Raw genomic sequence first — 25640 nt, forward strand, 5'->3', positions numbered from 1 at the left:
TATTAGTTAAAAAATTTCAGAGGTAAAGTGACTTTCATTATCAGTTTCTACAATTCGTGGCAAACCAAATCGCTCTAAAACGATCTATAGTAGCTTGTGTAGGTATCAGTAGAACTCATTACGAAAGCTTCAGGCCACTTTGAAAAACTATCGATAATTATGAGTATCTTTTTCCCTTTAATAGGTCCCATAAAATCAGCATGAATTCTTTCATAAAAATAAGTCTATAATTGAGTTTTGATTAATTTAGCTTTGGTGGGCTCTGGTTTTAATTGTCCGCAGACTTTACTATGAAGTTCCTCAAGCAATTGTTGTCTAAGGCTAGTGGGTATAACTGCTCGATAACCACACATAGTGATATCCTTCTCTATTAGTCCATGTGGTGAGACCGCTCCCGTCTGGAAAAATTTGTGATTCGGTTTCTTTGTGGATTCCTATTCAAAAATGTCCCCTTTAAAGAAATCTGAAGGGTGCCGAGCGGAATTTTTGGGCAGAAATTGTTTAAACAAATACAAAAGATCACATTTTTTTGTTCTGGAGCATATATTTTTAAGTTTTGTGGGTCATTCTAAACAAGAGAGGTATCTTGTAGATTTTCTCCAAAATTGGTAGTTTTCGAGTTATAGGCGATTTAAAATCTGAAAAATGCGAAAATACGCATTTTCGAGGCCTAAAAACTCATATCTAAATTAGTATTTTTGACGTTGTCAGATACTTAAATTGAAGATTAAACATTCAGCTTCAAGACTCTGAAGAGTTGTTGCGTCTAACCTTAATATAAACCGTTGTTTTTTAATTGTTAAATGTGCATGTCTATCCGATTTTTTTTACCGGTACGGCGCGCTCTATTTAAAAAATCTCCAATTTTCCTCCGCAAAATATTTTTTCTGGATTCTTTGGGACATTCTAAATAAAATAAGTTTTTTGACATTTTTCTCAAAAGTTAACAGTTTTAAAGTTACAAGCGATTTAAAATCCAAAAATGCATTTTTTGGCCTTTTTCTGATTTTAAATCGCTTATAACTTTAAAACTATTAACTTTTGAGAAAAATTTCAAGAAACTTATTTTATTGTTGTTCTGAAGCTATTTTCTTGTGGCATTTTTATAATCAAGTATATTCAAATGGGAAATAAGCCACAATTTTACATAAAAATGATTTTATTAACGTTTCGACGCCCAAGTCGGGTGCCGTTGTCAAAATACAAAATAATACTAAATAAACAAAAATGTTGTTACTTAGTAAAAAATTCTTCTAATAATTTATTTAATCTGACTCATTTATATCGGCAATTCAGACACGTATTATACATTTTAAAGTAGACGACTTTAAAATGATATTGCCAATATTGATGAGTTGCGTTCCTGGGACGACTTTACTAAAAGATAGTTCATTCGATTACATGAAATCAATCTCAACTCAAGAATATCCGCCACAAAAAATCATAGCATGTGATCTGTCTTTAAAAAGACAACCAAATGCAACGGTGGCACTGAAATTCTCGCGTTAGAGATTCCATAGTAAATTACGAGGGAAAACCAGGAAAAAACCTCGTGATACTATCCCGACATCGTAAGTATTTGGGTTTACATTTAGTTTACTCTCAAAACTAATACCAAATTCTGACTTGATATTTTAAATTTTAAATAATACTAAAATACTAAATATGTACTAACTCGATATGTTACTGATTTACTAATTGTGGTATTTTCTTTCTATTGACTTCCTCCTTTAATATGGGTAACCACATCCTACTGCATTCTACCGAGGAATTTGCGACACAATTGGTTTCATTTTGCATAATTAGAGCCGCTTCTTTAATTGTTCTCTTTTTACTATCTGCTTCTTTTAGGACTATACTTAAATCTGTCCACTGAACTCTATGTTCATTATCCCATGCGTGTTGACATATTTGAGATCTATCAAATTCTCTATTTTTTATATAAGACTGATGTTCATTTACTCTAACGTCTAATGGTCTTGACGTTTCACCTATATAAAATTGTTCGCATTCACAAGGTATTTTATAAATACAATTCTTTGTTCTTTCTTGTTCACTGTTAGGTTTAGTTTTATTTAGGATACTGGATATGAGACTCAAGTGTATAGAAAACCAACACACACTAACAGATATCTCAATTACAAATCAAATCATAACATCAACGTTAAAAAGGGAATCATTAAATCCTTATATGATAGAGCCAAAATTACTTGTTCTAACGAAAATTCATTTTTAGAAGAAAAACAATTGTTAACATCTGTTTTATTAAAAAATGATTATCCCATATCGTTTATAAATAAGGAATTGTCAAGATTGGATCGAATGGAACAGAACAACTTAGAACGGGATCCTACAACATTCACAAGAAATAATACGAGGAAAATATCAATACCATATGTAAAAGGACTATCCGAGAAACTTAAAACAATAGGAAATAAATTCAACATATCACCAACATTCAAAACAACAAACACATTGAGATCTATTCTATCTAAAACTAAACCTAACAATGAACAAGAAAGAACAAAGAATTGTATTTATAAAATACCTTGTGAATGCGAACAATTTTATATAGGTGAAACGTCAAGACCATTAGACGTTAGAGTAAATGAACATCAGTCTTATATAAAAAATAGAGAATTTGATAGATCTCAAATATGTCAACACGCATGGGATAATGAACATAGAGTTCAGTGGACAGATTTAAGTATAGTCCTAAAAGAAGCAGATAGTAAAAAGAGAACAATTAAAGAAGCGGCTCTAATTATGCAAAATGAAACCAATTGTGTCGCAAATTCCTCGGTAGAATGCAGTAGGATGTGGTTACCCATATTAAAGGAGGAAGTCAATAGAAAGAAAATACCACAATTAGTAAATCAGTAACATATCGAGTTAGTACATATTTAGTATTTTAGTATTATTTAAAATTTAAAATATCAAGTCAGAATTTGGTATTAGTTTTGAGAGTAAACTAAATGTAAACCCAAATACTTACGATGTCGGGATAGTATCACGAGGTTTTTTTCCTGGTTTTCCCTCGTGATTTACTATGGAATCTCTAACGCGAGAATTTCAGTGCCACCGTTGCATTTGGTTGTCTTTTTAAAGACAGATCACATGCTATGATTTTTTGTGGCGGATATTCTTGAGTTGGGATTGATTTCATGTAATCGAATGAACTATCTTTTAGTAAAGTCGTCCCAGGAACGCAACTCATCAATATTGGTAATATCATTTTAAAGTCGTCTACTTTAAAATGTATAATACGTGTCTGAATTGCCGATATAAATGAGTCAGATTAAATAAATTATTAGAAGAATTTTTTACTAAGCAACAACATTTTTGTTTATTTAGTATTATTTTGTATTTTGACAACGACACCCGACTTGGGCGTCGAAACGTTAATAAAATCATTTTTAGGTAAAATTGTGGCTTATTTCCCATTTGAATATACTTAAACTTATTTTATTTAGAATATCCCAAAGAATCAAGAAAAAATATTTTTCGGAGGAAAATAGGAGATTTTTGAAATAGAACGCGCCGCACCGGCAAAAAAATCGGATAAACACGCATATTTAACAATTAAAAAACAACGGTATAATTTAAGGTTAGACGCGATCACTCTTCAGAATCTTGAAGATGAATGTTTAATCTTCAATTTAAGTATCTGGCAACCTCAAAAATACCAATTTACATATGAGTTTTTAATCGCCTATAACTCGAAAACTGTAAATTTTTAAGAAAAATTACAGGATACCTTTCTTGTTTAGAATGACCCAAAAAACCTAAAAATATATGCTTCAGAACAAAAAAACGTGATCTTTTGTATTTGTTTAAAAAAATTGTTTAAACAATTTCTGCCCAAAAATTCCGCCCGGCACCCTTCAGATTTGTTTAAAGGAAACAGACAAGAGCGGTCTCACCGCACATGGACTATATTTTGAGAGTTTAGTCTTCCTAACTACGACAGGCTTGAAAATTTTATTTTCAATGTGCTTAGGAAACCCATATCTAATTAAATACTACACTACCTAAAACCACATCTTTACGTGTTTCAGAACATAATAAATTTGAATCAATAACTAGTAGTAAGTTTTCAACTAAATTGATATAGGTACTCAAAATTTGAATCTGTTTCAACTTCATCTTGTAATAAATCCCTTGTAAATTTGGAATAAAACGAGGATAATAGTTTATCATCCCGGCAAAAGCACGAATTTCTGTCAAATTCTTGGGCCGAGGTGCATTAATTATAGCATTTACTTTTCCATTATCTTTTTCCAATCCTTGGCTTATAATTTTATGACCCAGGTAATAAATACTATCTTTTAAAAACTCACATTTTTGTGAATTTAATCTAAATCCGGCCCTGTCTAATCTACATAAGACTTCCTCCAAATGTTTTAAATGTTCATCAAAATTCTTACCTGTGACCACAACATCATCTAAAAAATTTACAGTACCTACACAACTTTGTAAAACTTTTTCTACAATAGCTTGAAATATTGAACAATAATTTAAGCAGGTTTCGTACCATTAAGGCAAACGATTTACCTTATAAATACCGTAAGGAGTGCTCCACGATAATAAACAACTGGTATCATTATCTAAAACTAATAATTGGTTATATACATTTAAAAAATCCAATTTAGTAAATTTTTGACCACCCTGTAGAGTATAGAGCAACGAAGATATCATCTATTCTAGGTATGTAAGGGATGATTAAAATCATTCAAATATTTGTTTACTGTTATTATTAGCACAAACTCTGATATTGTCATTTGCTTTCATAACAGGCACTATAGGAGTTCCCCAATTTGAGTTTGAAATTTTCTCTATAACTCCTTCAGCTGCTAATTTATGAACCTCATTTTCCACCTTTTCACAAAAAGCAAACGGAACTGGGTGAGGTTTGTGGAAAATGGGTTGACCATTTTTATCAATTTCTAAAATAACTTTTTCATATTTGTAGGAACCCAACTCTCTTTTAAAACCATTTGAAAATTTTGACAACAAATCAGATAACTTATCAGGGCAAATGCATGTCATTTATAATAACTTCAGAATCCTTCAACGACAAATTAAATTTATCAATAATATCTCGGCCTAACAAAATTTTTGTAGTTTTTTTAATTATGATCAAATCACACATTTTTGAACAACTTTTTATTAATATGTTAATTGTTATTTTGCCTTCAGCTATAACTATTTCTCCTGAGTAAGTTTTTAATTTAACCGAAGTATTCTCCAATGGAACATGAACATGACCTCTACTTTCTCTTTATAAAATGAATAAGGCAAACTAGAAATTCCAACACCAGTTGCAAGTTCCATTTGAGTTGGCACTGGCACAGTATCCAGTAAAGCAGGTACACATATTGGCCGTATGGAATTTATTTCTTCCAAAGCTAAACTAAACAATTCTAAAGAATCTTCTACGTTCTCTAATAAATGATTTTTCTCTACTGTACCTTTGCAAGCTGCCATTATGTGACCTCTTTTACCACACTTTTTACAAGTAAATTTTTTATATTTACACTTACTGAATGTATGGTTGGTTTTATTACAGTAACTGCACTTTACCTCTGCCTCCTCTTCTGATTCTCTACTATTTCTTTTCTTTTCCACTTGGGGTTCCACTCTTTTGATCTGTTGAACTCTATTAACCTCTACTTTGTTACCTTGTTCTCTTAATGCTGCTTCCTTATTCAAAGCAATTTCCAAAAAATCTTGCAAACTTTTTGAAGGACTTTCTTCGCAAAGCCTATCTAGTATTGGACCTGGCCTCACGCCTACCACAAACTTGTCTTGGACTCGGTATAACAATTTGTCCACAAAATCGCATTGTGCTGCCTGGTTTTTAATTTTCAGGTACCTACCAATCATTAACAGATTCATGTCCTTGTCTCAACATGTCAAAAACTACTCTCCTTCGGTACACCCACAACTTAGGCTTAAAATGAGTACCTAAAAGTCTCATTAGTAGGTATTACAAAATCTTTCTCCTTGGGCTTCTCTGGGTTACATAAGATTTGTTCCGACACGACCGAGAACCGTCACGAAACGGTAACGCTCCTGCGCAGTAAACAAAATCCGTTTCAACAAAAATATGATCGTCATCGGATCGTCCTTCTCACTGTTCCAACAAGAATTGTGATCTTTTAGTGACGGTTTCGTGATGATGATTTCAGTAATCGGGCAATAGGGTTTTTCATTGAATTCCATTTGTTTCGAGCTTGTGTCATGTGTCACATAATATTAATATATCTACGGCATAGGTCTTTGGGTCGTGTTGGAACAAACCTTGGATATACCAACAACAATATGCATATTGATAGATAAATCAGTTATCAGTCAGGTAACCGTTCCAACATCGGTTTCCAAATTACCGTCATGGGACGATAACTGGGCGATACAATTACGAACATGCGCACAACAAACGGCACAAGTAGTTTCGTAATGGTTTCTGGACCGTCCAAAAGTTCATGTTGGAACAAACCTATAGATCTCTTAAAACTTTATAAACCTCCTCACTGAGTAATGTGATTAAAACGGCAACCCTTCTAGACTCCTCAATTAAATTTGCACCAAAATATTGCTCCAAACGTTCCCCAAACACTTCGAAGTCGTCACCCTGTTTAAAAACAGCTAATGAAGATATACCACCTGTATTTACTACATTAATAATTGGTTGGTGACTCCTATCTCCATTTCCAGGCATCTTGACTATTACAGTGTTATTTTCTTTCAAAATCTCTTCAGGTCGACTCAGCCTGAATAAAATGAGTACCTTGGGTAAAACTAGGGGTAATAATAGGCGGTTGAAGCGTAGCGCTGGCCCTGTTACCTTCCTTGTATACCGTAGGCCCTAGAGATAGCAGACTACCCTGCTATAATCCCAAAACCGCTTTAGCGGTATAAAACGGGAGACTATTATTATTATCTGTTCAATTATTTACCTCGTCGCCAAATAACATTTATACAGTGTATGATAAATAAAAAAACAGGTAATTCCAAATACAATATATATTTTATTGACATCCATATATAATTTTAGATTATAAAAATATGTCAACTTAAAAATTATACCCTGAATAATATAAAAGGAACGAATAATTGTAAAATATTTATAAAAAAACAGCAGCGTTCATAATATCTAATGGTACTTAACTATTAAGTATTCGAAATTATTGTTTCTATCTTTTAAGTTTGTCTTATATACACTCACCGGTACAAAATTCCGCCACCCAACATTTTTGTTTAAGTTTGACAATTTATTACTTTATTATTTGTGCTCCGATTTTCAAGATTCTTGCAGCAGTTTGTAGGTATATGTATTGATATCGTGTGGTATTATCCCGGTAACAAAAAAAAATTTTGCTTGCATGGCATTATACAGGGGTGAACGGAAGCATTGTATTTTCTCCTAAAGAATTCTGTGGAAAAATGGAAGAGCTGATTTTGTTTCATAGCCCTCTCATACTATCCCGGAGGCATCACTAAAATTTAGGTTTTTGAATTATCCGAATATCTCTTTTGTCGTAAGAGCTGTACCATTTTTTTGTAAATAAAAACACTTGACTGACTCATAAAATACAGTTGGGATTGATAAGATTAGAATGGCCCGCAAGCAGCCCAGATCTCAATCGTATTGAGCATTTATGGGATGAATTAAAAAAAGTTATTTGCCGACATCCTAGGCCTTCAGAAAATTTGGTACAGTTATGGCTCTCGTCAAGGAATATTCCCCAGGCAAGGATAACATATCTTTATTCGATGCCAGATTGCTAGCAGTCGTTGCTGCAAGAGATGGGCATACCCGCTATTAAATTGTTTTGTTGTTAATTTTGTTTTGTTTTGTTAATTTTAGTGCGCTTGATAATTTTAATGAAATAAACCTTCAAAGCAAGTTTTTATTTACAGCTCTTACAATAAAAGAGATATTCGGATAATTCAAAGAAAAAAACCTTAGTGATACCTCCAGGATAACACAAAAGGAGTATGAAACAAAATCAGCCCTCCAATTTTTCCACATAATTTTTTAAAGTTAGGAGAAATTACAACGCTTTCATTAACCCCCGTATAATGTCATCTAAGCAAACATTTGTTGTTACCGGAATAATAGCGAACGACACCAATACATGTACTTACAAACTGATGCAAGAATCTTGAAAATCGGAATACAAATAATAAAGTTATAGATTGTCAAACTTAATAAAAAATGTTGGGTGGCGGAAATTTTGTGCCGGTGAGTGTACAATGTGTCTCAAAATTTTCTGGGAGAAATTTCATACATATCAACACTACGCACTTTAATAAAATTCTAGAAAATTTGTGTATTTTGCTACATGGAACTATTGGAATATGTAATAAAAAAATTATTAATAACTTTGACATAACAAATTTAATATGTAAAAGTTTGTTCTAAAATGGTGACTAATATTATCATAATTGTTAAAAGAAAGATGGTATATCATGAATGCGTTAGAGTGTACACTTTATTCGTCTAACATGTGGCCATATAATTTTTTCAGATTTCCAATTTTTTTTGTGCATTTGTAGAATTAAAAAGCAATTTAATACCTTTAAAACTGAAAACAAAACAATATCCGGGGTAAAGAACCTATCAGAAGAATATGTTTACTATAAACACTTTTTTTGTTTTTGTGACATTTTAGTAATTTTTAAAACAACTTACCTATCATTAGGTAGGTATACATTAGATTCCAGAAGGTATGCACTGGTATATCAAAAGAATTGTTTACTTAATGTTTCTAAATATGTATTATTTATTATGTTTACTTTTATAGTTTCACAATATTGTACTTAAGTAAGTATTGTAAGTTTATTAGTTTTGTCAAAATACAGTTTGGTATGAAATTCTGTATTGCAAAGTTTTACTAATTTTTGAGACACATGGTATATACCTATGTAGTTACATTTGATTCCAAAATCTACCACACATTATCTAAATCCAAACATTGTGGATTGTTTCGAAAACTGCCAACATCTTCCAGAACTGCGTGCGGGGAGCATATCCAAGGATCTTTTGTTTGTTGTTGCCAAAGATTTAATCGTTTCTTCAAATCTTGAAATATGCTTTGAGAACTATTTTTCTTAACGATGTTATTAACTTCTGCAGAATCATACTTTAGGTCATATAATTCCCATTCGGGACGCTTATAATATTCTTGTAGGGTTTTATACCACATTGGGTTTTTGTGGGATTTGGTGTTGTTCAAAATATCCTAGAAATTAAAAAACAAAGTATACAGGGTGTCCCAGAATAATTTATCCAGGCTATGTCTCTTAAACGAATAGATATTTTCGAATGGGACAAAAACTAGTCTATTTCATTTGTATTACACTTTAATATGGCGTAGAAAAAACCATCCCCTAAATATCCATCCCTTAGTTACAACCCCTAACTTTAAATTTTTAATAGCACCCTGCATATTTTTTATGTTTTGGATGTGGTCTTCTATCGTCTATTTAACAGATTTTTTAAAAATAAAATCGGTTCGTAAGTAACCAAGAAAATATCAGTTTATTTTTGTTAATTATGTGTCCCAAATTAATTTATCCAGACTATATTTCTTAAACGAATAGAGATTTTCGAATGGGACAAACACTGATCTATTCCATGTGTAACACTCTTTAATATGGCGTAGAAAAAATTATCCCCTAAATATCCATCCCTTAGTTACAACCCCTAACTTAAATTTTTTTAATAGCACCCTGTACATTTTTTTATAGTTTTGTATGTGGTCTTCTATCGTCTATTCAACAGATTTGTTTTAAAACAAAATGGTTTCGTAAGTAATCAAGAAAATAGTAGTTTTTTTTATTTTTGTTAAATTAATAAAGATAGTTAAAAAATAGAATAGAAAAGAAATATGCTTTATTGTCACTGAAAATTTTACAATTTTATGGTCCAAGCTCTACATTATGTAGAGTCAGAAAATAAAAATAACAAATCATCCCCTAAACCATTTTATTTAAAAAAAAAATATTTTAAATAGACACTAGAAGACGATATAATAGACATACAAAACTATAAAAAAAAATGTTCAGGGTGTTAATAAAAAAATTAAAGTTAGGGGTTGTAACTAAGGGATGAATATATAGAGGATGATTTTTCTACCATATTAAAGTGTATTACAAGTGGAATAGATCATTTTTTGTCCCGTTCGAAAATCTCTATTCGTTTAAGAAATATAACATGGATAAATTAGTCTGGGACACATAATTAACAAAAATTATTTGATATTTTTTTGATTACTTACGAACCGATTTTATTTTTAAAAAATCTGTTAAGTAGACGATAGAAGATCACATCCAAAACTATAAAAAAATGTAAAGGGTGCTATTAAAAAAAATTAAAGTTAGGGGTTGTAACTAAGGGATGAATATTTAGGAAATTTTTTTCTACGCCATATTAAAGTGTATTACAAATGGAATAGATCAGTTTTTGTCCCATTGGAAAATCTCTATTCGTTTAAGAGATATAGCCTGGATAAATTAGTCTAGGACACCCTGTATATTATCTAAAATTATTTTGTTATTTAAATATGGATAACTAAAATACACATAATAGATAGTAAAAAAATCACGGTGTAAAACTCTCTTTCTTCCTTCTTCTTTTGGCATCATAACCCTGGATAGGTGTCTGTCTGGCTATACAGGGTGAGGCAGATAAAAGTCCTATTAGAAATATCTCGAGAACTAAAAGAAACAGAATCATGAAAATTGGATTGAAGGGGTTTTGAAGAGTGGTCTCTTTAATGAAAATATTTTCATCGATTTGCTACTTCCGGTTATACCGGAAGTGGCTTATAACTTCGTTTTTTTAAATGGAACATCCTGTATATTTTTACATTTTTGGATTCTCCTGGATGTCTTTTTTCTTAAAATATGAGGTTTGGTATGTTATACGGGGTAGTTTAAGAGATAATTACGTTTCTTTTCTTAATTTCCTAGCAATATTCACACCCTGTAGAATTGTAGTAGTTTGACATCAAAAACTCTATTTATGTTCAAATGATTTTTAATATAGTTTACTCTTGTTAAAAATTGTTAGTATAGATAATGTTGAATTGTACTATACAGGGTTGGTCGAAACTCGGAAAGAGTATTTTCTGAGTTTTCTTAAATGGAATACCCTATATTTTATTATTGTAATGAAATGATATTTTATGCTACTTTTTTATTTCTTAAGCATTCCCTATACCTAACTGCTTTAATTTGTGAGTTATTGGTGATTCAAGCCAAACATTAATTTCAACAAAAAATACGTGAAATTTTATTAGGTTGGCCGTGAAAATATTCAATCACAAATAATTTTTCGGAAATAAATACATATTAGTCTAGACTGATCTTTAAAATTGCCAATAATGGTTGAGCTATATAAAAACCTACGTAGTTAACATCCTTGGAGCGATTAACAATTAAGCACAAATTAAAGCATTTAGGTATAGAGAATGCTTAAGAAATAAAAAAGTACCATAAAATGTCTTTTCATTGCAATACTAAAATACAGGGTGTTCCATTTAAGAAAATTCAGAAAATCTTTATTCCGAGTTTCGACCAACCCTGTATACTAAAATTTAACATTTAGCTATACTAATAAATTTTAATGATAGTAGACTATATTAAAAATCATTTTAACATAAATATAGTTTTTGATATTCAACTACTACAATTCTACAGGGTGTGAAAGTTGCTACGAAATTAATAAAAAAACGTAATTAGCTTTTAAACTACCCTGTATAACATTACAAAGCGGCATATTTTAAGAAAGAAGACATCGAGTAGAATCTAAAAATGTAAAAATATAACCATTTACAAAAATGAAATTTTAAGCAACTTCCGGTATAACCGGAAGTGGCAAATTGATGAAAATATTTTCATTAAATAGATCACCCTTCAAAACCCCTTCATTCCAATTTTCATGATTCTGTTGCCTTTAGTTCTCTAAATATTTCTAATAGGCTAGTTATCTGCCTCACCCTATATATGCCCTTCCATTCAGATTTCCCTTGTGCCTTTCTGCTCTATTGTCTTATATGCATGGTTTTCAAGTCGTCTCCCACGTCATCCCATTACCTATCTCGTTCTGGGCCTTCCTTTTTCGTCTTTTTATCGACTTCCATTGTAATATTTTGTTGCTGTTATTACATCTACTCGTCTCTGGACATGTCTCTGGCATGGATTCAATTCATTAATCTCGTCATTTTTCATTATACTTTTCTCTTTTCTCAGTATCTTTTTCTCGAATGTCCTGAGTTGGACTTTCTTTTTTTGTTATTACCCAGATTCCCCAACCATAGATTACTACGAGTGGACTAAGTGTTAGGTATGTAGATACCTAGTCATTTTGGTTCTTTTGTTTAATAATTTCGATAGCATCAATCCTTTATCAACATAGTATTAGAACGATCAGGGAACGTAAATTTTTACGAAAACCTCCAAAAACATAAAGGAAGGATGAAAATTTGGGAATAGGTAGTTGAAATTATTATATAAGAAAAAGATTACAATTCTACATCCCCTCCATTTTACAAAAATTGGAAAATACGGGGTGAAAATTTTTTTCTTGGGGTGAAAAATATACGTTCAAAATAAGTCCCGAATTGGATAAAATGACTAATTCTAAGTAACTTTTGTTCTATAAAGTTTTTTTACTAAGTCAATACTTTTCGAGTTATTTGCGAGTGAATGTGTTCATTTTTAACCAAAAAAAAGTTTTTGTACGGTTTTTCGGAGATAAACTCAAAAAGTAAGTATTTTAGCGAAAACAATATTCTTAGTAAAAATATAGCTTATAAAAAATTGAAAAAAAAACGGTGTATGAGTGAGGTCTGCAGACCCAGCAGAAGCAGAGTTGCAGTAATGAAATGTAGTTTCTTCTTCGTCAAATTCCAAATCGAATATTTTAATGTGAAATAACCAAAAAACGGAGCACTTTTCGGGGAAAATTAATTACAACTTTTTTAAAGTGTTTAAAAAAGGTTTATTTTTGTTTTTTAAAAAAACTTCTAACATTAAAAGTAAGTGAGTTACGCTCAAAGTATTATTGGTCCCTTTTATTTTTTGGTAAAAAAATGGCGAAAATCACCCCCTAATTAGCTTCTCAAATAAAATTAATCGTTACCGCCTTACAAGTTACTTTACTTATGTATTGTTTATATTATCTATAAGTTTCATTGGTTCAAAGTGCTCAGTTTTGAAAAAAATTGAGTTTAAAATAAAACATTTTTTTTTATTTTGAAAAAAAAATCGTAACTGTTTATGGAAATAACTTAAAAACAATTAGGAATACCAAAAATCTCAAAGAGTAATAAAATGTACGCTTTGCTTTTCTGAATATTTTTGATTTTTTGTTTTCTTGTTAGACAAAAATTGGTTATGCTATGGCTGTTCAAAATTTGCCTAAACTCGTGATTAGTTACTCGTTCAAGCTATTTTAACTACAGCTTTTTCAAAACGAAGCACTTTGCACCGATAAAACTTACAGATCATATAAATAATACATAGACAAAGTAACTTATGAAGTGGTAATGTTAAAATTTATATGTGATGCTAATTAGGGGGTGATTTTTGCAATTTTTTTACCAAATAATAAAAGGGACTAACAATATTTTGAGCGTAATTCACTTACTTTTAATATTACAAGTTTAAAAAAAAACAAAAATAAACCTTTTTTTAAACACTTTAAAAAAATTAAAATGAATTTTCCTCTAAAAGTGCTCCGTTTTTGGGTTATTTCACATTGAAATATTCGATTTGTAATTTGACGAAGAAGAACCTACGTTTCATTAGCTGCAACTCTGCTTCTACTGGGTCTACAGACCTCATGTATACACCATTTTTTTCAATTTTTTATGGGCTATATTTTTGCTAAGAATATTTTTTTCGCTAAAATACTTACTTTTTGAGTTATCTCCGAAAAACCGTCCAAAAACATGTTTTATTTTGTTAAACATGAACATATTCACTCGCTAATAACTCTAAAAGTATTGACTTAGTGAAAAAACTCTATAGAAGAAAAGTTGTTTAGAATTAGTCATTTTATCCAATTCCGGTCTTATTTTGAATGTATTTTTTTCATCTTCGAGAGGGGAGTATTCCCCTTCATTTTTGTAAAATGGAGGGGATGTAGAATTGTAAACTTTTTCTTATATAATAATAGACAATTTAAACTACCTATTCCCAAATTTTCATCCTTCCTTTATTTTTTTTGGGTCAGATTGTTCTTTGATCGGACTATATGTACGATCCTCACTGGAAATACGTGCATTAATTTCGCTACTTATTGGTTGCTTTTTGTGCCTATGTGAAGGCATCCACACGTTCAATGGTATAGTTGTCTCTCTTCCTTCCATTTACACAAAAATCACATATAACGAATTTAGGTAAATTGAACAAAACAAAAGGTTATGTAAATAGGGCAATTTTTTTAAATTGTATTAAACGTTACAAAGTAATAAATGTAAAACATCACAATATTAATAAAAGAAGCAAAGAAAAGTTAAATCGTCACTCTAATTAGCAATCCTCGCAACTCCATTTTTACTCAGTTTGTGAATATACGCGCCATCTGTTTGTAAATTAATTATTTTTTAACCAAATTAAATAATTATGACTCTTAACCAAATCCTGTAACTCCACCTAAATGTAGAAACTAAATATAAGCGAAAAAGAAAACCTTGTAACTCAGTATCAGCTATTTTTGCGCCTCCTGAACAATTTGTCGTTTTGAAGTTACGAGTTTTGCTAATTAGGGTGACGAAATGGAGAAGTAATGTCAACTTTTTTTCATAGAAGCCGTCTGTCGTAAACCGGTCGTACCTACTATAGTCAATTGGCCTATTGTACATCGTCCATTTCTTCATTTTACCCATTGCAGGTTTTTGGAACCCTGTATCGGCATGTACAGGTCTAATGAATGAGTATCATACTTTTTGAACCACTTAGTAGTCTCCAAAACTTTTTGCCATCTTTGTCACCTGCGATCTAATGTCTCGCAGTCATGTAAGATATCGTTGACTGTTTCAGATTCTTTGCTACAGAGTCTGCAATTTAAGTCTCCCTGACTCAGCCCCATTGTTTGTAGGTGTCCCTTGTTCAGATGTGTTTGACAGGGTATATTTTCCCACTAGTGCTAGTTATGTTGCTTTCAGATCCAGGCAACCCTCTCCTTGGCAAGTGTCCACTGGGAAATGTATTTTAAGCCAATATCTGGGTCATAAATCAGCATCCACCGGTGATCCCTGATTTCATTATTTATGATATTAAAATCTTCTCATCTAACCGGTACATTGCTCCGATTTTCGCGCAGTCCATAATATCCCAATCTCGTTTCCCTCCTTACATGAGACATCCTCCTGATCCTTCTTACTGTACAATGTAAAGTAAGGAGAATCAGTAGGGTCTCCATAGCTGCCGTTATTTTGCCCCTAATAGTCACTATGATTCCAAAGCAAGTAAGTCTTTACACCTTGCTTTGTTTGAGGATGGCGCTTTTTGCTGCACCTTTGGCCATCACAGCAATGATGCTTATTGTTGGTTTTTTAGCATATTATAAATCCTGCTTCTTCTTTATTCTAGGCGAATCGCCTGTTTAAACTGCATCCATCTGCATCAACGTTCAGATTGTCGGTCCACCTTTGCTTCTTGAAGAAGATATAAATCCAATATAAGCTACCAAGACCAAGAACTATAGAACAGTCTTTACACCTTGCCTTCTTTGAGGATGGCACTTTTTGCTGCACCTTTGGCCATCACAGCACTGATGCTTATTGTTGGTTTTTTAGCATATTATAAATCCTGCTTCTTCTTTATTCTAGGCGAATCGCCTGTTTAAACTGCATCCATCTGCATCAACGCTCAGATTGTCGGTCCACCTTAGCTTCTTGAAGGATATAAATCCAATATAAGCTACCAAGAACATAGATATATACCTATCCATTAACATAGCTACCGCTTTCTTGGTTATTCGTTCTATGCGCTGATTCCAAGTAATCCAAAGTGATCTTCTACACGCAGAGTGGCAGAAAAATTGCAAAGCATAATTTAGTTTATTCCTTCAAACTTGATTACAAAGTAAAAATATTGACCTGTTAATGTTCTGTTTCAGCAGCTAACAATTATTTAGTATATGTAATTTAGTTAATATATACTTACTTGGAATGTAGGCGATAGATAGAGATCTTGATCAATCGGAAAAGGGGCGTAATAATTTAGATTATGAATCAGTTTGTACCTTTGGGTACGCGCCATTCTCATTGGATAAAACATTGTAATCTCATGCAAATTATGACTTCCAAAGATGATTTCCTTAGATTTATCAGCTGGTTCTAAAAGTAAATGTTGGTATAAATTTTTTATGGTTGTTATTTACCGTTACCGTAAGCTCCATTACCAAACTTTATACGAGACGTAAGGAAACATTTAAAAACCTTGAAATCGCAATCAATCGAGACCGAACATTATCTCTCTTTCACAAGTGAAGAAACAGAGAACTCCCATAAAGACGTTTCCCTAGGAAAATCCCCATGTCTCGACGGCATTCACCCCGAATTCATACTCAACACGCGAAATATACAAAAACCTGGCTAGCACATTTCTTCCCAAACATAATTCAGACCGGCAGAATCTCACTGGAATTTAAACATTCAAAAGTCATGGCAATACTAAAACTGGGCAAACCAGCTGACCATCCAAAAAACTATCGACCAATTGCTCTACCGTCTATAATGTATAAACTAGTTCAAAGACTAATTTTTAACAGAATAAGCCGAACAATCCTCAAAGCTATCCTAATTGAACAAGCAGGATTTAGACTAAATCGAGATTGCACCGACCAGGTGTTATCTCTCTCTGTGCTTACATAGAAGCCGGTTTTCAAAGAAAACTAAAGAATTCTGCTGCTTTTATAGATATGTCAGTAGCTTTCGACACAGCTGTTGATGAGCTGTAGCAGCAATGATTTATAAACTCTTACGCACTACTCCTTGCAAACATACATGAATTAGTAACCAAACATAAGAAATTATAGAACAAACATGGCAAATTAAAATTGACAGTTATGATTTAAATGATTATACAACCTTGTCCTGAGGAATTCAACGAAGATGTCGTAAAGAGAGACAAATATCTTTGAATGAATATCTGAGGAGGCTCTGAGGAAGACAAATTTACACCAACACGGCCGTAGTTTCTCGATATAAATTAAAGCTATTTATATCGAAGTATGGTTAGAACGCCCTCTAACGGGGAATAACTGAAATGAATTTCGACTTGATTCAAGTTCAACCCACGTATGACAATACCAAAAGTCACCGCTAGGAAAATATTCCAATTTGCGGTTCAGAGAACCTGTATGAAACGGGTCTGTGTACTCTAATACACAGTATGGCATTAGTAAAATAAGAAAATCTACGGTTTCGTTTTGATTTAAATCTGTCAAAACGAAACCGTAGATTTTCTTATTTTACTAATGCCATACTCTGTATTAGAGTACACAGACTCGTTTCATACAGGTTCTCTGAACCGCAAATTGGAATATTTTCCTAGCGGTGCCTTTTGGTATTGTCATACCTGGGTTAAACAGAGAACTTGAATCGAGTCGAAATTCATTTCAACAACATTTTTGTTTAATTTAGTAGTATTTTGTATTTTGACAACGACGCCCGATTTGGGCATCGAACCGTTAATAAAATTATTTTTTTCAAGTTAATTGTGGCTTATTTCCAATCTAAATAGTTAATTATAAAAATGCCACAAGGAAATAGCTTCAGAACAACATCTTTGAATGAATATCTGAAAGTAAATAGAAATCCACACACACCGAAATGAAACAATAAATTTCCTTCAGAAAATTTCTTCTTGCTCGGAAATTTAAACCCAGATGTAGAACATGAAACAGGTAATTTGTTAAGTAGTATGGACGGAATTCTGAAGCTTCGGAAGAAATCCTGCACAGAACTATGTAAAGAGGAAATTTTTATCATAATATCACAACACAAAAAATCACACCAACAAACCTAGAACCAGACGTCCTTAGTTCTGAAGTTTTTGAAAGCATAAAACACCTTAAAGAAAATAAATTACCTAGTAGGAAGGATATCACAGACGAGTTTTTACAGAACATATGTGAACCTGGTCTCCAATTAATGTGGAAACTGCAATCAGATATGGAGAATAAGCAAATTGAGTATAGATATTGCGGTATTTACTCCAATTCATAAGAAAGGTCGAAGTAAATATAAATAAAAATATAGTAACTACCGAACCATTTCACTAATTTCACACCAAAATCAAATTCCATTAAGAATCATCAAATATCGGATACAGACATACCTGGGTCGACAAATACCACAAGAACAACCAGGTTTTTAAAGTCAGTAGGGGAATTCATAGTCCATCAAGTCTTTTCAACTTCTATGGGGAATATGTAATGAGAAACACATTTGACAAATGAAATGGAGGTATCTATATCGCAGGCAAAAAGATCACAAACCTTAGATATGCAGAGGATACAACTCTAATAACTGCATCCGAAGAAGAAAAGTCAAACCTGTTACAGCTGGTGGAAATAGAAAATAATAGATGTGGTCTCAAGATCAATAAACAACCGGAGTCTTGGACCAGTTTGAAATGGTTAACGAGTTGAATTAACGATCGAAAACATCTACCAGAACAACACAATACAAGTAAAAGTAGAAGATGAACTAACTGACCCAATTGAAACTGGCAATGGGATAATACAGGGCGATTTTTTGAGTCCTTTCTTGTTCAACCTGATCATGGATGAAATAATGAAAAAGTAAGAATTAAAAAAAGGTACCAAATGGGAGAAAAACAACTTAAAATAATCTGTTATACAGACGATGCAATACTAATTTCCCAAAGTGAAGATGATTTGCAACGTATGCTGCACCAATTTAACATAACCGCCAGAAAATTTAACATGTTAATTTCCCAAAAAAGACAAAATACATGGTTAGAACAGCAAATCCAATAAGATGTAAATTGGAGCTGGAGGGTCAGATTATAGAACAAGTGATGGAGTTTAAATATCTAGGCATCATACTATCTAGCTACAGAAGGCTCGAAACAGAAGTGGAAGATCAAGTGAATTGAGCAAACGGAGCCGCAGGTTGTTTGAATGACACAATATGGAGAAATAAAAATATCGGAAAAGAAATGAAAGGCAGAATTTACAAAATAGTCATCAGACCAATAATGACATACGCGGCAGAAATACGACCCGACACATAAAGGAAAAATAGATTGCTTGAAAGAGCGGAGATGAAAACCCGTCGAAAAATCGATGGTAAGAGACTGGGACAGAGCTAGAAGTACAGATATACGACGGAGATGCAAGGTGGACAACATTAATAACTGGGTAAGAAACAGAAGAATAGAATGGAATGACCACATAAGCCGAATAACAACAAATAGAGTAGTAAGGACGGCGAGAGACGGTTCCCCAATAGGAAGACGATCAGTGGGAAGACCACGAAAACGATGGAACGTCAACTTACTAGAGGTACATTGAAAAAACAGACAGAGTCATGTCTATACTTGTGAAACCGAAGGACGTCGAAGAATAGGAATGGCCAAAAATGCTATGAGTCGATTATCAAAACTATGAAAAAATCGCACCGTGTCAAAGAATACCAAAATAAGATTGGTATGTGTCTTAATTTTTCCTATATTCAGTATTCAGTTACGTGTCCAAAACGTGGACAATGAAATCTGACGTTAGGAAAATATTCGACTCTCGTCTGTTTGTCTCGCAGGTGTCTTAAAGTTTTTCGGACATATTGCAAGAAGCTGTAATAATAATCTTGAGAGATTTATAATTTCAGGAAATGTTGAAGATTGCAGAGACAGAGGTCTCTCAACCACTAAGAACAAGTGGACAGATAAAGCGCAGAAAGCAAGTGGCAAGAGATTCTCCGAGTCCATGAGAGCAGTCCACGATAAAAGCCGACGGAAAGAGATAGGTGCTCGTATGGTACGATTTCACGGCATTAAGTAATGAGAAAACGACTAGAGAGAGAGAGATCATTTGATTTATCTTTTTTCTCCACTTTTAAGAGTTTCAATACGTTGCATTACCATGTTTTAATAGTTATAGATATGGTTAGATTTATATTGTAACGAAAAAGCTTATTTTCGACGTAACCCGTATAATGGTCGAAATTCGGCAAAATGAAGCATATTATACGAGAATCTTCACGATATTCGAAACAGTGACCAAGGTACGATGAAGCAGGCGTTCAAAATAGTGACCTTGGAGTTCTAGAACATACGGCATGGTAAATAATAGAGATGAACTACTACAGATGATTCTAGAATAAATAATGTATACAGTGATGAGCGCGCTAATATCCGGCAAAATAGCTCAAAAGATGGAAAACATAATACATTGCGAAACAAAAAGAGATGAAATTAGTGGAGGTGGTAATTATCGTTATAAACGTCTAAAATAACATTAAATTACATAGTTTCCCACCTGTAGACGTATCAGAGAAGTACGACAACTGTCACTGTGACAGTAGAATTTTATAAAATCCTCCTGTCACAGACGTCTAAAGGTGGGAATCTATGTAATGTAATGTTAATTAATACGTTTATAACGATAATTTCCACCTCCACTAGTTTTATCTCTTTTTGTTTCGCAATGTATTATGTTTTCCATCTTTCGAGCTATTTTGCCGGTTATTAACGTGCTCATCACTGTATTGTATAAGCAGGCTGTTATTAGTTTGGTTTAGTTTTGATAATGGCATGTTGTAAATAAATAGTTTATATAAATTAGAACCACTCGTTTTATTTAAAATCGTTGTAATATGTTTACTTTTTTATATAGTAAACAAATTTTAAACAAATAGGCCTGGATCCCGCGTACCAAAAAAAGTTTATTAATAGCAAGCTGAAAATTTGTTAAAAACTTAACGGTGTCTAGTCGGATAAACTTTGATGTACGGGAATACTGGAACAGGGGAAGTTTTACTTATGAAACAGGTTACAGGTTTCGAACATCAGACTACGAAAACGTCCCATGTATTTATCGGACAGAACTTTCAATTGATTTGTTACCCTTCCATTAAACTGTCATGCAAAAACCAAACTACTATAGGGCTTTTCATTCACAGTCATTTGTTTCGAGCTTCTGTCATATATGTTTCGAGCTTCTGTCATATATGTTTCGAGCTTCTGTCATATGTCGTATAATCCGTGTATATTAATATTATACACAGATTATACAACATATGACAGAAGCTCGAAATAAATGACAATCGATGAAAAGCCCTATTTATCGCCAACTTAATTCCTGTCATTTGACATGTTCTACGTGTCGGGCTTATTAAAATGCCCAACATATTTGTCGGACAAACATTTTTTTCATACATTATAATAAAGTTTGCTATTGAATAAACAACCTAAGTTTTCACAATCATATACTTGTCAGAATGACAAGTTCCACAATTAAAATCACGTTCCATAATTAAAACTTCCCCTGTTGGAGTGTTCCGATACATCGGAACGTTTGTTCGACTAGACACCGTTAAGCTATTAACAAATTTTCAGCTTGCTATTAATAAACTTTTTTTGGTACGCGGGTTCCAGGCCTAAAAATGAAGGAGTAAATCACAAATCTTATAAAATTTAAAAACGATAAATGTTTCAAAATTACCTTCAACCAAAAGTGGCAACAAGGTCTTTCCTGTTAAGTAATCGAATTTCGTTCCAACTGTGTTTTCTTCAATATCATTATGATTCTGATCCTTAATTCCATACCAATCTAATAATGTAGGAACGACATCTAGTAAACTGGCTAATGAATTTGTCACATGATTTCTTCTCTCTTTATGTAAAGGAGAAGAAATTAGCAGTGGTTCCGCCACGCCGGAATCGTACAAATTGGTTCTTCCGTTTGGAAATGGTATTCCGTTGTCACTCGAGTATATAATCAAGGTATTGTCATAATGACCGGACTTTTTTAATTCATCAATAATAAGACCAACACCTAAAAATATCCAAAAACTTCATTACAAGATATAATATGTGGTATAAGTACATGTAAAATACATTTTAGTATAGTGTATAGTAGTACCTACATTATTTCACGGTTTTTGCGGTAAATTTTAAAGAACCACTTGGATTAAGATGAAATTTGGCATACGCATAGCTAACATGTCAAAGAAAAAAAGTGATATGGTGCCGATGTGTACTTTTGCCTTGGGGGTGACTTTCACTCCCTCTTGGGGGTGAAAAAATATGTCAAAAATAAGTCCGGAAATAGATAAACTGACTAATTTTAAGTAACTTTTGTTCTATAAAGTTTTTCGCCAAGTCTGTTATAAAATGAGTTAGGTGAGCTAACTAGCTAACTAAATGACCATCAACGATTAAGAATTTATTCTTAATTACAGGACAATAGGAAAACATTTTACTTGAACATAACTTGTATATCTGACATTATATTTTCTTGACATTGACATTACTTCAATTATCAATACTGTCAAATACATAAAGTGGCAACCATAGAGCAATAGCTACTTTTTATATTGTATATTCTAACACTCTCCCTCAATATGAAAAGTAGATAAGCTAAACATTAGACCCTAAAACAAAATCATTATACAATTTTGGTTTATTTCTAAAACGCGTAGGGTAACGCCTAAATTCTTCAACACCATCGCTTCTTTCTACACTTTCCATATTCTTAGATTCCACAATTTCATTGATACCACTTTTCCCTTCTTCGGAGTTTTCATTTACACTAAAACATTCCGACTGATTCTGGTTCACTGGTTTAGCTTTAACTTCAGAAATTCGCAAATTGCATGTAACCTCAGGTTTAAATCGTACGTCGTGGCTCGATACGATTCTTCTTTCAGATGGAATCCATATTCTAAAACCATCCCTGTCATTCACGTAACCAACTAAATAACCATGTATCGCCTTGTCATCAAATTTACTGCGAACATTTTTGTTTACGTGAACATAACATTCAGTGCCAAATATTCTTAAATGTTTCAAACTCCCAACTGGCTTTCCATACCACAATTCATAGGGACTTTTATTCTCAATTGATGACTTTCCTGTGCGATTCAGAAGATACACTGCAGTATTACATGCTTCTGCCCACAATTCTTTGGACAACTTGCATGGGTTTAACATGGAACGAGCACACTCTACAATGGTACGGTTTTCCCTTTCAGCAACACCATTCTGCTGAGGTGTATAGGGTGGAGTGATACAATGCTCTATACCTCTACTCGCAAGAAGTTCAGATACCTTTCTATTGTCAAACTCTCTCCCTCCATCACATCTCAGTTGCTTTACTACATGGCCATTTGTGTTTGCTTCATTTAAAAATTTTTCTAAGAAGGTATATACCTCACTTTTGTGTTTCATAAAGAAAACTTTTAGAAACTTACTAAAGTCATCTTTAAAACATACGTAATAACGTGCTTTTCCCAGTGATTCTATAGACATGGGTCCATTCACATCTGCATGGATCTGCTCACCAGTGACTTGTGGCCGATTGATTCTAGTTTTAAATGGCAATCTATGCATTTTTCCAATTGCACATCCATCGCAAAAGCTTTCTTTGCACCCATCAATGTCTATATTCATTTTCTTCAAGACTTTCTTTACGTGTTGCTTATGCTGATGACCAAATCTTTCATGATACACTTGTAACATATCTGTTGACTCTACTAAGTTTGCTTGAATGGGATTGGTCGGTTTCATAACACGTATATCAAGTGCATACAGGCCATTACTGAAGTACCCAGTCATTACAGATTCAAGAGTATTTTTATCATGTATATTTACACCTTTATCGTCGAGTACTGTAACGAACCCTCTTTGTGCAGCAGCTTTCACAGAAAACAAATGAGCGCTTGCTTCAGGAACATAAAAAACATTCTTCAGTTCAGCATCTTTCCATTTATTATTCAGACGCGTTTGAATTTTCACCGTTCCTTGTCCACAGGCTAGCATACATACATCCTTCTTACCAAGTGATATCTTTTCGGGTTCAGCAAACTCTGTATAAGATGAGAAATATTGCTTATCTGTAGTGATATGATTTGTGGCTCCACTGTCACAATACCATTTCCCAGCTTCAACACAATAATTGTTAGATGAGGCACTTAAAACAACAGACAAAAAAGCAGCATCAATACTTTCTTTCTCATCTAAATTTTCAGCAGATTTTTTCAATGGACACTCTCTCGCCCAATGGCCTAATTTCTTGCATCTGTGACAAGAAAATTTTTCTTTTGCACGATGTACATTTTTCTTTGACTTTGTAGTAGCTGTACTTTGGCTCTGTTTGTATTTTTCTGTCGGGCTATTGCGTGCAACAAACGCAAAAGATTCTGTGGTACTTTGGTCACGTAATTCGATGGCACACAATTTCTCAATCAATAAATTCAAAGTTTGATTCTTCGATGGTATCGTGTCCCACAAATCTTTGAAATTATCAAAGTCCTTACCCAAAGTTGATAAGATCCGACCATTTAACATTCTTTCGGATAAAACATTTTCATCGTGCTTCAGCAATTCATCATTCAAATCTACAAACAGTTTCTGCAACTTCGCAACATGTGTGCTAATATCTTCTTTTTCATCACGCTGGACTCTAAAAAAGGCTTCAATTAACATGTTTAACCGTTGCGTACTGCTACGTTCAAATCGCGCACGTAACTTGTCCCATATTTCACTAGCATGAGTACATGTCAACACCAGCTCGGCAACAGTTTTTCCTAGCGTACCTGCTAACAAACTTGCCGCTTTTGCATCATCTTTTAACCATTGTTGATGCTTCTCTACTTCCAATGAAGTTGAATTTCCAGCAACCTCGGGACACTTACACGTACCGTTCACAATGTCTTCAAGTGCATACGCTCGTAATAACATCGAAACGTGCCATTTCCATTTTGCCCAGTCTTCAGGACCCTCAAGTTTATCGACTTGAATTTTATAATCGTTATTTCTGGTCGCCATATTTTTTCACCTGTTCACAGTTCACGTGAATTGGGCCCGTAACCTGTTATAAAATGAGTTAGGTGAGCTAACTAGCTAACTAAATGACCATCAACGATTAAGAATTTATTCTTAATTACAGGACAATAGGAAAACATTTTACTTGAACATAACTTGTATATCTGACATTATATTTTCTTGACATTGACATTACTTCAATTATCAATACTGTCAAATACATAAAGTGGCAACCATAGAGCAATAGCTACTTTTTATGTTGTATATTCTAACAAACACTTTTCGAGTTATTTGCGAGTGAATATGTTCATTTTTCAACAAAATAACCACGTTTTTAGACGGTTTTTCGCAAATAACTCAAAAAGTAAGTATTTCGTCAAAAAAACGTTCTTAGGAAAAATATAGCCTGTGAAAAATAAAAAAAATGGTGTACGCTTGATGTCTCTGTACCTCGTAGAACCAGAGTTAAAGCCAATGAAAAATAGGTTCATATTCGCCAAATTTCAAATATACTATTTCAACGTGAAATATCCAAAAAATAAAGCACTTTTTGGGGAAAACCTATTATAACTTCTTTAAAGTGAAAAGCTTTATTTCTGTTTTTA

General features: G+C 32.9%; 1 protein-coding gene across 1 annotated transcript in view; it reads right to left on the reverse strand.

The window, feature by feature from the left end:
* Window positions 1-7011: 7011 nt before the first annotated feature.
* The window catches only part of LOC114332127 (N-sulphoglucosamine sulphohydrolase), a 68282-nt gene continuing 49653 nt past the window's right edge, over window positions 7012-25640 (reverse strand). The window contains exons 6-8 of the mRNA XM_050646830.1: window positions 21713-22045; window positions 16186-16358; window positions 7012-9248 (exon numbers count right to left, since the gene is read on the reverse strand). Coding sequence (XP_050502787.1) covers window positions 8955-9248; window positions 16186-16358; window positions 21713-22045 — 800 coding nt within the window. The 3' untranslated portion in view covers window positions 7012-8954. The remainder of the gene's footprint in view (window positions 9249-16185; window positions 16359-21712; window positions 22046-25640) is intronic.

This window comes from Diabrotica virgifera, chromosome 3 (genome assembly GCF_917563875.1).
Source record: "Diabrotica virgifera virgifera chromosome 3, PGI_DIABVI_V3a".
Lineage (NCBI taxonomy): Eukaryota > Metazoa > Arthropoda > Insecta > Coleoptera > Chrysomelidae > Diabrotica > Diabrotica virgifera.